Raw genomic sequence first — 15,982 nt, 5'->3', positions numbered from 1 at the left:
GGCATGAGGTCCAGGTATTGGAGTCTCAAAAGCTGCTCAGTTTATTTCAGTATATAGCCAGGATTGAAAACCATGGCTCTCGGCCACCTAAGACTCCCAGGTGACCCTGGGTTCAGCCTATGAAAGCCAGCATGTGTGCCTTGGGGCTCTGGGTGTCTGGGGCGTTGTTGGGAGGGATGTGGAAAAAGGGCCACCTGCCTGGATGCTATTCATGCTCATTGCTACTGCCATCATCCCTTCTCTCTACCTCAGGCCCATTTCCACTGTACTGTAAACAGAAACCAAGATGCACCCAAGTGTCTTTATTTTGGCTACAGGGCAGCAGTTTGATAAATATGCAAGTTTGCGACACTCCTTGTTTAACACAGAGACAGCCGTGAACCCCAAGTCTACCCTGAGGCGGAGGAGGACCATTATTGGATTCTCTAACTTTTCCCAGCGAGACCAAGGTGACCCCACCACAGTTGATCCCCCAGACCCTTCCCCTTGTTCACTTCCACCAATCCAGCCACCCAGGTGGTATGATGGTTATGGAGAACAGGAATAATTTGGGAGGGGGGCTTTGGACATCCTGAAAAAGTCAGTGTGGAAATTAAAGATAATGAAGGGCCTTCGGTCAAGGGGAGCAACCGAATATAAAGAGCAGGTCTCCCAAGCTATAAATTCATTATGTTATTGTTTCCCATTATAAATGAAATATAACCATATATGTCAAGTTTAGGCAAGTAGGTAAAGGGGGGGGGGAAGCAGCACTAAAAGCACCATCTTAGCAGAACCATTACTGCTATTAAATTAATGCCATCCAAAGAGCACAGACCAGAGAGGTATGGATGCGAATCCTGGAGTCTCCACTTACTAACCGTGAGGCCTTGGCCAGGTTATACAACCTCTCTGAGCCTCAGCTTCTTCTTCTATATATTGGGGATAATGATACCAACCTGGCGGAGTTGCCATGAAGATTAGAGTCATTGTATGTAATTTGCCTACCATGTGCCTGGTACATAGTATGTGTTCAACAAATGGTGGCTGTTATTATAAATTATAATAGTAGTAGAAGGAATAATAATAGAACAGTAATAATTGTGTGTATGAGAAATCTTTGGGAATTTGAACACTTGAACAGTTGCCTCACGTCCATAGGTTATCTTAAGTCTCTCATGTTGCAAAGCTAAAAAGTGACAGGTGCCAAAAATGCAACCAGACTGTGGCATACTCCAAATTCATTGCTGGAGCTGAAAGTCACACAGTACTGTCCTTTATAGTTGAAAAACCTCAGAGGTTACACTGAGGCTTGCGATGCCTTCATGAGCCTGGGGTGAAAGCCTGGGAAAAACCCAACGTAGTCCAACCTGCCACTTCAGCTCCAAAAGGAATAATCAAAGCTGGAAAGTCTTTGGCAGTCACCTGGACAATTCAAGGGCACCCTGTGACTCACACTATCATGATGGGCAAGGACTCAACTACCCCCGCATTGTCATCTATGGAAAGGAAGAACCAAGGAATTCTAAGTTGTTGGCAAATGCTTCTTGGCAAAAATTTGGTGCTGCTGTCACAGGAGCTTCTGGGAAATCCCTAGCTGCACCACTAATGTTCTGTGTTTCCCTCCTCCAGGTCACAGCAACAGCCCCACAGGCAGGGTGGCTCATTCTACCAGCTCAGACATCAAGCCCAATCATTCTGTTCCAGAAGGTGTTCATGGAAGAAGAGCTGCAATTGGTCAGGAAGCTCGTTTCCCAAATCTCACCTCATCAGGACTGAGAAATCTTTCTAGTGACCTGGAAGAACCTCTCCAGGCACATGCTGGCACCAAGCCTCCTGACATGGAAAGCATGGGAATGGTGTATAGCGTCCCCAGTTCTTGCAATGGACCAACAGAATCTACATTCTCTGCTTCCTGGAAAGGAAATGCTTTTACCTATATGACTCCAAGTGCCACCAGTCAGAGCAATCAAGTCAATGAAAATGGAAAAAATCCTTCCTCTGGGAATTCATGGGTCTCTGTGCACACACTGACACCTCTGGTTCCTAAGGAGGCTGCTACACTCTTTGTCACTCGTGATAACCCAGCAGGATGCAGTGGGTCAGCTGGCTACTCTGAGCACCCTATGCAACAAAGGCAAGTATCAGAGCAACACTTCAAGATTGGCCTTCTGACTGGTGGTACCTCAAGGCTGGAGAAAGGCTCAGGTGGGGCCATCAGGTTCCGGGAGCGGTCACTGTCCGTGCCCACAGACTCTGGCACCACAGATGTGGACTATGATGAGGAGCAGAAGTCCAGTGAAGCCTGTGCCCTGCCTTATGCCAGTACAAGTTCTGAGGGCAGTAACAGTGTTGAAAACATTGCCTCCCTTAGTTCCCAACAGGAGGCCCAGCATAGAAGGCAGAGATCCAAGAGTATCTCACTCAAGAAGGCCAAAAAGAAGCCTTCCCCACCAACACGCAGTGTCTCACTGGTCAAAGATGAGCCAGTCCTCTTGCCAGAAGGTGGGTCAGCACTACCCAAGGACCAGAGGCCCAGGAGCCTTTGCCTCTCCTTGGAACACCAAGGACGTCACTCATCCCAAGGTCACCCAGCTGTGCCCACCTTCAAAGATCCAGAAGGTACACAATTCTCCCACCACTGGTATCTTACTGACTGGAAGTCTGGTGATACCTACCAGTCCTTGTCCAGCTCCAGCACTGCTACTGGCACCACAGTCATTGAGTGCACCCAAGTTCAGGGCAGCTCAGAGTCTCTTGCCTCCCCTTCCACCTCCAGAGCTACTACTCCATCCCAACTCTCCATTGAAGTAGAGGCCAGGGAGGTACCCTCTCCAGGAAGGCCCACTGGGCTGATGTCACCCTCTAGTGGATACTCCAGTCAGTCGGAAACACCAACACCCACTGTCTCCATGTCCTTGACCCTGGGCCACTTGCCCCCTCCAAGTGGCAGTGTCCGGGTACGTCCAGTGGTACCTGAGAGGAAGTCTTCACTACCTCCAACATCACCAATGGAGAAAATTTCCAAGTCACGACTATCATTTGACCTACCATTGACCTCTTCTACCTACTTGGATCTGTCTGGGATGAGTATCTCCATCCGAAGCAAAACCAAGGTGAGCCGGCATCACTCAGACACAAATTTTGGGGCTAAGTTGGTCCAGAAAACTAGCCCAAACCAGCCAATCATGCCCATGGTTACTCAGTCTGATCTACGTTCTGTTCGCCTGAGGTCAGTAAGCAAGTCTGAGCCAGAAGATGACATCGAGAGCCCTGAATGTGCTGAGGAGTCGGGAGGAGAGGTCTTCACCTTGCCAGAGAGAAAAATGAAACCTCCCATAGCTGAGAAACCCCCAGTGGCCCGAAGGCCTCCAAGCTTGGTCCACAAGCCACCATCTGTGCCCGAGGAGTACCCACTAACTTCACCTACTATGGCTATGACCCTTAAGAGCTCAATTCAACACATGAGGCCACTCCCTCCAGACATTTACACAGTGGTGCGGAAACCAAAGTCCTCTAGCTTCCCTGAGGCCAAAAGCCCAGCAGAGTCAACAGCACCCTCATCTCTTGTTTTCACACCTTTTGCCAGTTCCTCTGGTACTTTCTGCTCAGGAACACAGCAGCCTCCCCAAGGAAGTACAGAGGATGAGGGTCCCAAGGTGAGAGCCCTGCCTGAAAGAATTAGCCTCCAGAGCCAGGAACAGGCTGAGAAGAAGAAAGGCAAGATTCCACCTCCTGTACCAAAAAAGCCCAGCGTGTTGTACCTGCCTCTCACCTCACCCACAGCTCAAATGGAGGTGTACGTGACTGAACCAAGACTGACTGTAAGCCCAATCATCACCCTGGAGGAAGGTGCCAAGTGTCACCCCACCGGCGACCACCTGCAATCACCTGGTACAAGGATGAGTTCCACGCCACAGGCCAACGATGAAAGGGAGGCAAGCCCTCTGGGTTAGTAAACTATCTACTGGCTTTTCCTTTCAATCCCAGGAGAGATAAGGATGAAAATGGAGTGTCAGAGACAGGAGCCAATGCCCCATGACCCAGACCCTGGGATGACCAAGTTAGTAGGTGCACCTCTTGATGGTTTGGGTTACTCTAAATAGGCCTCCACTGCCCTTGGGATCAGAACTGACCCAGGGGTGGATCTCCAAAGCTCAGTTTGAGCCAATCTACCCTGGAACCCCCAGTGCTGAGGTAATGAAATTAAACTAGGTCTTAGCACCTTAGGACCTTAGGAGCCCATCTACCTAGTCAGGCATGCATCCCCTGCCCTAGGAACTCTCTCTCTACCTTACTGTACAGTACTTTTCACTAACCACACTGAATTTAGTTTCATGCATGGGGTTCGGTATCCTCCCAGGCTGAGTTTAGTGCCATGGTAGTACTTGCAGGCTTCTAAAGCAATGGAATATGTTACCAGACTTTCTTGGTGCTTTCGAGAGGAAAGGGAGCTCACTTTCATGAATGGTTAGCTCTTTCTGGAACAATAAGACTAGGCTAGATGATATCTCTCATCCTTGTTTCCCCCTGTTTTCGTCCCTCTTTTTGTTTTCATTGTGGTAAAATATACATAAAATTTACCACCTTAACTGTTTTTAAGTGTACAGTTCAGTGGTGTTAAGTATATTGACAATGTTGAGCAACCATCACTACCATCCATCTCCTGAACTCTTTTCATCTTGCAAAACTGAAGTCTACACCCATTAAACAAAAACTCCCCATTGCTCCCTCCCTCCAGCCCCTGGCAACCACCATTTTCTTTCTGTCTCTGAATTTGATTATTCTAGGGACCTCACATAAGTGGAGTCATGTAGTATTTGCCCTTCTGTGACTGGCTTATTTCACTTAGCATAATGTCCTTCAGGTTCATCCATGTTTCTCATTCTTTTTTGAACTCTTAACACCAAACATCAAAATCTTTTGGCCTTCCTTAAGCTGATTTGGACTTTCAACATAAATTAAATCATTGTGATTAAAACATGCAAACAAATCAAAGCTACAAGTAATTTTAGAATATTCTTCCTCAAACTCCTCAAGCTCCTTCTGAGATTCAGACAGGTCCCTCTCCCACCCACTGATTGAGTCATTGTTTTAATTGCTCTCCTTGATCTTTAAAATGACACGTTTAAAATAAGAGAGTGCTCAAGAAACGTGTTGTAAGGGAAGAGGCATGAGAGAACAGGGACCCAGGCTGATCTTTAACACTGAGTCCACCTTCGCCAAATCACTAACCTCCTGAACATCATGTTCCTTTGCAAAATGGAGACATTAAGAGTCTCTGCCCTGCTGCTCTTCTCAAGTTGTTTTGAGCATCAAATAAAATACAGATGAGAATGTGCTTTGTCCTCACTATTGTGGTCAAAGTAATTCCTTCTGGTTCTTATACCTAGGGAGTACTATGGAACCAAGCACTGAAGAAAAAAGTGTTATCAGTGATAAAACAGCTGAATGGATTGCAGAAGATGATGATGACGTGTTTGTGACTTCACGCACAACCGAAGATTTATTTACTGTGATACACAGGTCTGGACCAATTTCCTTAATTCCTATTGTAATCGCCTTCCCTTTTAATACCAAAAGACAAACTGCTACCTCTAAGTAGCCATTAAAATTGAAACTAGAGACTTAAGTCCAGATACCCACATATGAGAAAGCAGTACAGGGCCTCACATCGCCAATTCACTGACATCTTTGGGTGAAGTGGAGGAGGGGTGGGAAAGGGAGGACCAGGTGCCAAGTGAGAGGCCCCTCGTCTCTTAGCAACCACAAGGCCTATTGTGGCTCCATCTGCTCTCTCACAGCTTTATCTACAGTTAGACATTTAACCCTTCACAGAATTCCTTGTACCAAAAATCTTATCAAGAAGTGAAGTGGGGCACCAGGCAGAGTTTCAGAGCAGGAGCTTCGGCAAGGGGGAACAGATGGGGACTCAGTTATTGAACAGGGGCACAAAGCAGGGGCTCTGTGAGGAGGAAACTGGATAGAACCTAATTATTGGAGCAAGAGCACCAGTTCAGAACAGGATCAGCTCCCAGGCTGTAATGATTCAGAGTCACTGAGCTACTAGCCTTGACTCCTTAAATTCTTCTTGAGTCTCAGAACCTGGGCAGGACTCAGCCTGCAGGCACAGGCCAATGACTCCAGCTTCAGGAATTGAAAAAAGTGTAGGGAGAGGGGGTCAGACAAGGGAGCCCAAGGACTTAGTGGTGAGAGAGAAAGATGGTGAGTGTGACTGCTTGCAAGACTGCTGTGTAGAAAGTCCCAGATCATGTCACTGGCATTTCTGAAGTTATATGAAGCATTAGGAAATGTCCGCCACACAAACTCACTCAAAGCCAACCTTCTCTTATTTAGGTCCAAAAGAAAGCTGCTTGGCTGGAAGGAGCCCGGTGAGGCCTTTGCTGGAGGTAGCAGACCAAGCTCCCACTCACCAATAAGGAATACAGCTGATTCTCCAATTAGTGAGTCGGCTACCTCTGCAGGGTCAAGCAGCAGTGCCAGCTTAGATGCTGGCAGAAACGATGATTTCAAGGCCTTGCTACAGAAGAAGGGAAGTAAGGCAACTCCAAGGTCCCGTCCCTCAGCAGCCGAACTGCTGAAGACCACTAACCCACTGGCTCGGAGAATTATCGCACAGTTTTCAAAAGACTATGACACCACCGATAGCCCTAGTACCTAAGCCCTGGGTTAAGCAAGTAGGGTTCGGTTACTAAACTTGAGTAGAAAGGAGGGAAGAAAAAGGGTTTTAAAAAGAAACCATGGAAATAACAAAAGAGCCCACATTTCTTCTACTTTAACTCACACTCTGGACAACAGGAGAGAAACCACTTTATCTAGAACTAAAATCATCAGGCACTTTAATCATGCTCAAACATTTTACATTTTCATACTTAAAATCTTGCCATTACTGACTACAGATTTTCTCCTTATTTTCTACCAGTGGTGTACACTAAGAAGAAATTCTCAGATGCAAGGGTACACATGCCATCTTTTCAATGACTGGTTGCTCCATCCCTGGCTCCTGACACTGAGGGGCACAGTATGAGAGCAGGTTGGGAGCTGTCAAACCTGAGAACATAGGGAGCCATTGCTGATTATTCACTTTCCTGGCAAGGCCTTGATAACTTGTGTGGAGAGACAGAAAGACTCTGATGCCTCTTCAACCACAGTTTAACTCTCTCCCACTAGAGGTTTGCAGGTGTGCATTTACTTGGGCATGAGTTGATTGGATGGCTTTTGTGCAAAATATGAATATTACTCTGTCCTGAACTTCATGCCTTTTTCAGTTTGATTGTCTACAAGGTGATCAGGGTGATGAGTTTCAATAACATACAGACCCTTCACCCCAACCCTTAGCTAGAAAAGGTCAGGACCTGGTTACTTTGGATGAACCAAGTTCAGCCAACAAACAAGGCAGCCATTTGTCCACTCTGATCTATCAGAGGTAACTCACAACCATGCCTTCAGATCCTTCTAGTGTTTGTCAACAATAATAGCTAGGATCTGTGCCCAGCTTATGCTGCATTCGAAGAACTTTCAATTCACTGGCATATAACATTCATTACACGAATTAGCTGAACGAACAGTATCATCAAAGGCTCAAGAGAAAGTAAATGTAACCTGCCCACCACCATTCAGTTCAGATTGTGATTTGCAGTTGGTTTGTTTTGTTTAAAGAAAGTCTTACTATGGTCCAGAACTGAGAAAATATAGACTAAGAGGATATATCCAGAATCTAAAAGGCAGCCTTGCAAGTTGCTGTTGCCCATAACACAATTTAGCCTACTTTTTGCCATTTGGATTCTGCTGTTTGACCAACTTTCAGTTAACCATGTGGGGACAGAGGGTAAGAACTGGATAAATGGGATGCTGATGGAACCCCAGACAATCATTGTGACCCCCCCACCTCACCCCAAAGCTTATAGGCACTGTTTGTCCTTGACAGTTCAGTTTTCTAAGCAAAGCCAAAGCAGTGATTCATTTGATATTCATACATCTGATTTCTGGGAGGTTGAGGAAAAAACAGACAAAGCATTGAACAAAGAAAATTAGCTGACCAATAATGGAGAGGTAATTGTCCACTGTCCAAAAAGGGGAAAAGAAGTCAAATGAAATAGTAGCCTGCTTCACAAAGAGGGTTCCCTGACTCCTTCCTCCTTCACCCCCCTCTACCTAACAGATTCATTGGTCAACCTCCTGGAGGATGCAGAAACTATCCCAGAGACAAGCAGATCTTGATTTTGATAGGTCGTGTTGCTCACCAATGAGAAGCAAGCTCTTAGAACAACTGCCCACACTCCAGGGGACAGAGCAGCTGAAAAACCACACTGAGTGCTGAGAAGACTTCAGCCCCTTACCCAGAAGCCCTGGGCCTAGGACCTTGGTTGGTACAGTTCTGAATTCTAGACTTCTGAGTACAGACCAGACCCATCCACTCCCTTGCAATCAGGACTTCCCCCTGATTTAGACCAAAGCCATTTAAAATAATAAACAGCAAAATCCCAGCTGCTTTGGAAAGTATTCAAACTATTTGATTCAAAGGACCTGACCAAATTTCAGGGGTTTTATCTGAGATAAAATAGATTCATTCCTGGCCTTAATTTATATGTGAATACCACACTTGTCTGTCCCAGACTCAGAATTCCAAAAGACGCAAATATCTTGCTCTGTAGGGACATGAAGGAGAGTTTGTGCTTTTGCCTAACAAAGGTAAAGGGCAGCCAGGGCCTTCTTAGGAACCACTATAAATAGCTGAACTCTAAAACCAAGTATGAGACTCACACTGTATAGGACTTGTTACTTCTGCTGATTTTTCTGGAAGCTTCTTGTTTGCTGCTTCTAGTGGGTTTTGCCTCTCCTCTCATCTTGCTACCTCTGGTGATTTCCCCAAAAGATTCTAAGTTAAGTGCTTGGACACCTTTATGTTTTTCAATTACCTTGGGTCTTACTTTCTTCTACCATACTCTGTATACTTGGATTTCTTAGAACATCTTCTACGTCACCACTATGGCCCTCAAATGTCCAGTGGTGTTCCCATTAGCACAAGAGGATTTGGGACAGAGATTGTATGGTCAGAGGTAACATTGAGGACTGGAAATATTCATTTAATGTTTTGCAACAAGTGGACCTAGTTCCAAACAAACAACCAAACTGTACTATTTCTACCAATCATCGATGAACAAAACATTAAACAACTTTCCTACTCCTAACACTCAACCTCTCTCCTCCTCTTGATTATTGTAACACCAACTCTCTCTCCCACCCAGGCACAAACCACAGTATTTGCTGCCTTCCGCACCTACTCTGCTGAGACTGGAGAAGAGTGGCTGAAAGCCCCTCCAGAAAGGCTTTCAGGGAACCTACTACTGTCACTATTACTAGTGTGAATAATAATAATTTTTGAAGGCAGAATACAGAAGAGGCGCAAGTGAAATGTAGTTGGCCCCAGGAGGTCAGCTTCCAATTCAAGTTGTTTTTGTCCCTTTGTTTCCTCTGATTCCAACCAATAGCAGCAGGTGGCTCTGCCAGACTGATTTCAGTCCAGTCAGGAGTGCAGGAAGTCATCCCCAGGAGAGGTTGGTTGGTAACTAAGAGTGCTTTGCACTTGATGGGTATTCATTACATATTTGTGATACAGATGTTGAGGAGAGAGAGCAAGTCATTCTCAGCATAACAGGAAGCTTTGCTGGTGTCTTCTCTCCTTTGCCTGCCTCAGTCTCTCTCCTGGGACTTCCACCTGGCCCCAACTTGTCCCTTAGTCACAACTCCTGTGAAGTGCTTCCTTAGCTGACAGCTCACCCTTTAAGGAGGCAAGAGCAAGGCAGCAAATTAATTCATGTTAGCTTAATGACCACAAATCAACCAGTTGATCTGGAGACATCACCTTGAATGTGCAAAGACAGAGGAGATTCTACAAGCATTTTACCAGACATCCATTGTAACTCTCTAGACAACACGGATTGGATTGCAATCCTACTATACCTATCAGTCTGAGCAGATCTGTCCATGCACCTGCCCTCTTGGTCATAAACAAACTATTCCCTAAAAAAACGAGTTCATGGCCAGTGCTCTTTTCCTCACCAGTGCAGCCTTTCATTATCACCAAGTCTGTAACACAGTGGTGAGCTTTCACTTTAATATTATTTGCCAGGGCCAGGACTAGAGTGGGGTGAATGAGGTGCCTGGGGTGCAGAATTTAAGTAGGTGCCCACTCTCAGGGCTGTGCAAGTGTCTTACCCTCATCCTGGTCCTGTGATTTGCACTCCATAAAGTAATATCAGTTTATCTTCTTCCTATGAACAAGCATGGTTCTTCTGATTTGGGGGGTAGCTCCCTACGTGTTGTTGCACCAGATGTTTTTATTGCTATCTGTTTTTCCACTACTGTAAACCTTTGTATGCTTATATATAAAATAGTCTTAATTCTTATAAGAAAACATGGTTGCTTTCTAAGTAACCTGCTCCAAGTGGCAAGTTAGGGCCCATTTTAGTAAGGGATGCCAACAGGATAGCCCATCAGCAAAATGGTGAATGAGTTGGAGGTCTGTCATTGGGATCCTTGGTCTCTTTCTGCTCCATTATCCTCAGACCTTGCTTCCCAGCACCAGCTCCTCTGAGTGCCTCCTAGTTTGTCCTCTTCCTAGTTAAGAAAAGCATGCTCTCAGGAAAGGGATAAATTCCTTTACTTTGAGATTATAAGGCTTAATGCTACCTCTTTTGAAGGTTGTTTATAGTTTAACAGGGGAAAAGCCTTATGCCAAAGGAATGAAATTCTACTGTAGAATTTTAGGCATCAACTAGTTGCAGAAGTGGGGGTTTTTAAGCATCAAAAGGCCAAATTCTCTGACAGCTAACTCCAGAATACAGAAAATACTTTAACCTCCTGGAATTATTTTAGTAAATTCCTGGTGGTTGAGTCAATCCTCCTAATACTCAGTGCTGTGTAATGTGGCTCCTACCAAGGGACTCTCAGAAATCCTACCAAACGCCACTGAAAAGGCCTAGATAATTCATATTGTACATGAACATGTTTTCACAAATGAAATTAATACTATTTCTCATTTGAGTAAAAAAAAAAAAAAAAAAGGATTTAAAGAGTTTGTGAAGATGTGTCCTGTTTGTGAAAGGTGAAACTGTCCAATATTGTCCGATCAATGTCAGTCATCCAGTCAGTATTAGTGATGATTATTAAACTTATTGGAGGTACAACTTGAACGAATGCAAGCCTCTTCTCCCTGCCATCTATGTTTTGTGCTATCACTTCAGCTTGGTGTGAGAATGAGACCAGATCTATCCCACAGCACTCAGTCCCTCCAAAGCCTTTGAGTCTATTTCAGCTATAAGTGATTAGGGATTTTAAAGGACAAGAGAGAGGGAAACAGGTACAAAGAGCTGCTTTTGTCAAAAGGCAGCAAAAATTATAAACATTTAAACAATGACATTAAATAAACAGTTTTAGAATACTTGGAAACAGAATTATAGAGGAATATAGTAGTAAATGGTTACAGACACACATTTGAGACACTTTTAATATGTTTAGCAAAAAAGAATTTGCATAAGTAATGGGTTGTCTGAAATAGGTATATGCTTTGTTCAGTAAAGCCCCAAATTTAAACCAGTGGCTCTCAAAGCATGGTCCAAGGACCACCACAAGCAGCAGCAGCAGGAGCAGCAGCCCTGGAATGTGTGTGTGTGTGTGTGTGTGTGTGTGTGTGTGTGTGTGTGTGTGTGTGTGTGTGTGTGTACTTCTTCAAGCCCCTGAATCACTATAGCCATGACTTTCCAAATGAATCCAACCTTCCCATCATTTCTGATCAGTCTCTGGCTAAGTGATCTATATTGTCATGTTGGTCAGGTGTATGTTGCTTGGTGTTAAGAAATTATCAGATCGAATCAACTACTTGCTCAACCTGCAAAATCTTTGATTTAACTTAGTCAGCATATCTGGCCTGTTTTTATTTAAACCTTTTGTAATTCACAAATAGGAAAAAGGAAAAGATGTTATGTTTGTTTGGTATTTCCAATCCTTAAATACCTGTCTTCACCATGGCGGTTTTTCTCTAGAAGGGCTCTGGAAGTAGTATTTTTGATTTTAAGATTTTGCCTAAATAGCAGAATTTGGTATCAGCAAATCCTCAAACAAAATACCAGCTGGAACAACCAGTTAACCCCTTTCAGCCTCTCTTTAATGCCAAACTTTATAGAAATTTATTCCTTAGATGGTGTTGACCTTTTTTAATGTCCAATTTTATAAAATGTTATGCATGCACACACAGCATCGTGCTCATTGTACAAGTCACCCCAAACTCATTTTCTCCTCCATATGTATGATGGTGAAGAATTATCAATATGTATGTTCTTATTTCTCCTGATCAATTTTAAGTTGCAAATCTTTTCATTAATTTTTAAATGAGATATATTTACTCTGGCTAGTAGTTAAAATGTTATTCTTTTTATTATATTTCATTGCTACTTTTCTACTGACTCCAAAAGGTACTTTGGGGAATATTTCTTATTTCTAGACTGTTGTATTTATCTTATTTCTATATTTATCTGTAGTCACGGAATATTAGAGCTGAAAGGAACCAACTTCTCATTTTACAGATGAAGAACCGAGGCCCAGAAAAGTTAGATAACTTACACAAGGTCACACGATGGCAAGGCCTGGCCTCAGTCTCGGGCCTCCTGCCTCTGGGTCCAATGTTTTCTCACTTAAAGTACAACATTTATAGAAGACCCACAGCTGGCTTCTACTTTTATGACACATGAATTTCCCAAATATTTCAGTAAAATAATATACATGCTTTAATGAAAAATGGTCAAGTTCTTTAGTTCATGAATCCAAAGACAAATCTGATTTTCAATTTAGAAATAGTCATTTCCTTCCAAATTCAGTATATGTGCTCTACTTTGTACGACGGACGTTTTCCTTAAAAGTCATTTGAAAAATGATTTTTTTTGGATAAAATTCCATATTTTAGGAGAGAAGCTTCCTATGTAAGGGAATCTTTTGGTGATTTCTTTTGAAAAATGAAGAATCTTCTTGTCAATGTCTCCTAAAAGCCTCTACTTTTTTTTAATGTGAACTTTTGTAACTAGTGTTTACTTAAAGTAGGGAAAGCCAATATAGGCTTTCCTAGAATCTACTTTATCCTTCCCTTCTTAAATTTTATGAGATTTTCAGACTGTTAGATGCTCATGAGATACTTAATTGTGTTTTAGAAACTTTACCTAACTTGATATTTTGTCAATCCCTGGGCTCAAACTCTGTCTCCATCTTACCAAACAATAACAGAATTCCCTAATCAATACTGAGTTCTGCATGCAGTCTCTTTTCCAGAACATTCTTTGTCTAATGTTCATTAGTGTGACTCTCTCCTTAGCTATGCATTGTTCATGCATACCTCATTATTCTGTGGAGTTGCAGGCAGTGGCCCTTTAGGGCTATCTTAGTCATATGCAGTGGTATTTCCAGTCATTTCCATTGTTCCCTTTTTTCTCCTGGACATTTTCTGGTTTCCCTTTCCAGGGATGCTCAGAGGGTGGTGATATTTTTCCCATCATCTAGACCAGGGGTTGACATAATTTTCTGTAAAGGACCAGATAGTAACTATTTTAAGCTTTGTGAGCCACATATGGCCTCAGTAACAAGGTCTTTTTTGTTGTTTGACCCTTCGAAGGGTCACCTTTTTACACCTTAAAAACGTAAATACTGTTATTAGCTCTTGGGCCATACAGGCTGGATTTGGCCCACTTGTCATAGTTTGCTGAGCCCTGGTCCAGACTATCTTCTGTGACCCACTGGCTTGTGTACTGGATATTATGGCTCACAATTCTACATAGTGGTGGGTGGAGAGGAGCTACATATGCCAACCGTTACTCTTCAATAGGGTGCCCTTTATAGCTATCTATCTATCTATCTATCTATCTATCTATCTATCTATCTATCATCTATCTATCATCTATCTATCTATCTATCTATCTATCTATCTATCTATCATCTATCATCTATCTATCTATCATCTATCTATCTATCTATCTATCTATCTATCTATCTATCTATCATCTATCATCTATCTATCTATCATCTATCTATCATCTATCTATCTATCTCTCATTCTCACTGACTACCTAAGTGTAGGAACCCTCATTGTTTTCTCCAGTCCTCCTATCCTGATTATCCAATGTGCCTCTGCTTCCTCCAGTTTGGGGGTAAGCTGGCAGGGAAGAATGGATTTCTGAGATTTCTTATTTCTTTTGTCCCATTATTAACCCCAAACTGTGGTTCATCAGTCCCGCCCTGCCTCATACTGCCATCATGAGTTTAGGGCGGTCTCTGGAGAGTATGGTGGCCCAGGCCATGAGAGGGCCATGAGATTCCAGTCCAGTCTACAATTTCCTAAGGAAATCACCAGCTCTCTAGGTTCCAATGACTGGTTTTAAAACCCAGAATGTACACATGCCCATTTTCTAATGTAATTTGGCCCTGTTCTAGACTCAGCCCCAGCAAGAAAATCCGTGAGTTACAGAAGGTATTCTGTGCTTCCAGTTTTTCCTGCTCAAACCCCCTGCTTTCTGGGCCTCAGCCCCCAGAGGTGAACTCCTTGGGATGCCCTTGGAAGCACCACAACCAGCAGGCATTCAACACACTACCACCTCCTGTTTCCTGTACCTTTAAAAGGATTCCTTAAAGCTTCTTCACATCTCTCTCCATCTTGCTCCATCTCTATCTCTAATTCTGTTATTCAGAGGCCTAAATCTCAGAGTCACATTTTCATTTTTGCTCATATAAACATGGGGAGATACGAGTGAATGAGAAGGTGTGTGCCTATGTGTGCAAATGTGGTTTCTCCACCCGGACTGTGAAGGTCCCATGCCCTAATGTATATCTCTTACACACACACACACACACACACACACACACACACACACATCCCATTCAGTGCTCACAGCAGTTCTCTGGTCCAGGTCCAGGTCTGATGGGGCTGGTGAAGGAGAAGGGGATTGTGGGGACTCCTGAGGCATTTCCCTTTTCTTGTTTTCTTTTCCACTGATTTGTGCTGGTCTCTCCCAAGAAGCCATTTGAAGAAAATCCTCTGTGTCAGTTCTGGACAGGCCAACATTCAGAGAGCTATGATTGTAATTCATTAAGGACTCAGCCACTCAGACATACCTCTCAAGCTGCAGGTTTTCCTATCTAAACAGATTGCTTCTTAGGACCCTTAGCTTGCTTTCTGTCATTTGAGCCCAGGGATCTACCCACTTACTGAAATCTAAATTTTAAAAAGTCATAGACACAAGTTACTTTCAGGATTTCCTGGTTTGAAAGCACCCATGAAACAGCTTCTTTCTGCCTTTTGTTTAGGATTTACAGACTTAGGAAGGGTACCAGGCTTGTACCTTGGAGTCTAAGACAACAAAAGTACCACACTTACCAAAAACAAAGTGAGGAAGGAGGATTGGCTAGTCCTACTGTGCATAGTCAAGAGATGGACTTTTGTGAAGTTAGCATTTATGGTTCAATGCTTATTTAGTGCCAACAATGCACTAAAGAAAAATAAGGGAGAGTGGAATTTACAGACCAGTATCCTAAACTGGAAGGCAGAAATAAGGCAATCCCCTTAGTGATGAGAAAGTGTCCATGGATAAAAATTTCAAGAAGCAACAGAAACTAATAAAGATTGGAACCCCAGTCTTTCTAGAATTCCAACACAAAATGGAAGGGAGCCCTCTGTGGGGTGATATTACAAAGGGTTTTTCTAGTCTTTCTTTTTTTCTTTTTTTAAACAAAACCGTTCCTTACTGGCTTGCTACCAGCAATTGAATTGTGTTCTTTATATAGCTAGAGCTGTTTGTGTCTTCTTAAAATAAACAACTTCTGTTAAAATAATTTTCTGTTTCACCCTCTGGTTTTCATAGTAGCAATGATGCCTTTATTCAGACACTAAGCCCAGCTCTCGTGAGTGTGTTTTACCAACCACACAAGTATGGGGCCCACACAC

General features: G+C 43.4%; 1 protein-coding gene across 2 annotated transcripts in view; it reads left to right on the top strand.

The window, feature by feature from the left end:
* NHSL2 (NHS like 2) overlaps window positions 1-13,932 on the top strand; it is a 297,904-nt gene extending 283,972 nt beyond the window's left edge. For both annotated transcript variants that reach the window (XM_087813419.1, XM_087813420.1), the window contains 3 exons: window positions 1,612-3,930; window positions 5,373-5,505; window positions 6,337-13,932. In XM_087813419.1, coding sequence (XP_087669545.1) covers window positions 1,612-3,930; window positions 5,373-5,505; window positions 6,337-6,661 — 2,777 coding nt within the window. In that variant the 3' untranslated portion in view covers window positions 6,662-13,932. The remainder of the gene's footprint in view (window positions 1-1,611; window positions 3,931-5,372; window positions 5,506-6,336) is intronic.
* The last annotated feature ends 2,050 nt before the right edge of the window (window positions 13,933-15,982 follow it).

This window comes from Miniopterus natalensis, chromosome X (assembly GCF_054644295.1).
Source record: "Miniopterus natalensis isolate mMinNat1 chromosome X, mMinNat1.hap1, whole genome shotgun sequence".
Lineage (NCBI taxonomy): Eukaryota > Metazoa > Chordata > Mammalia > Chiroptera > Miniopteridae > Miniopterus > Miniopterus natalensis.
Note: the sequence above shows the minus strand (reverse complement) of the source record. Positions and strands in the feature narration are given on the sequence as shown.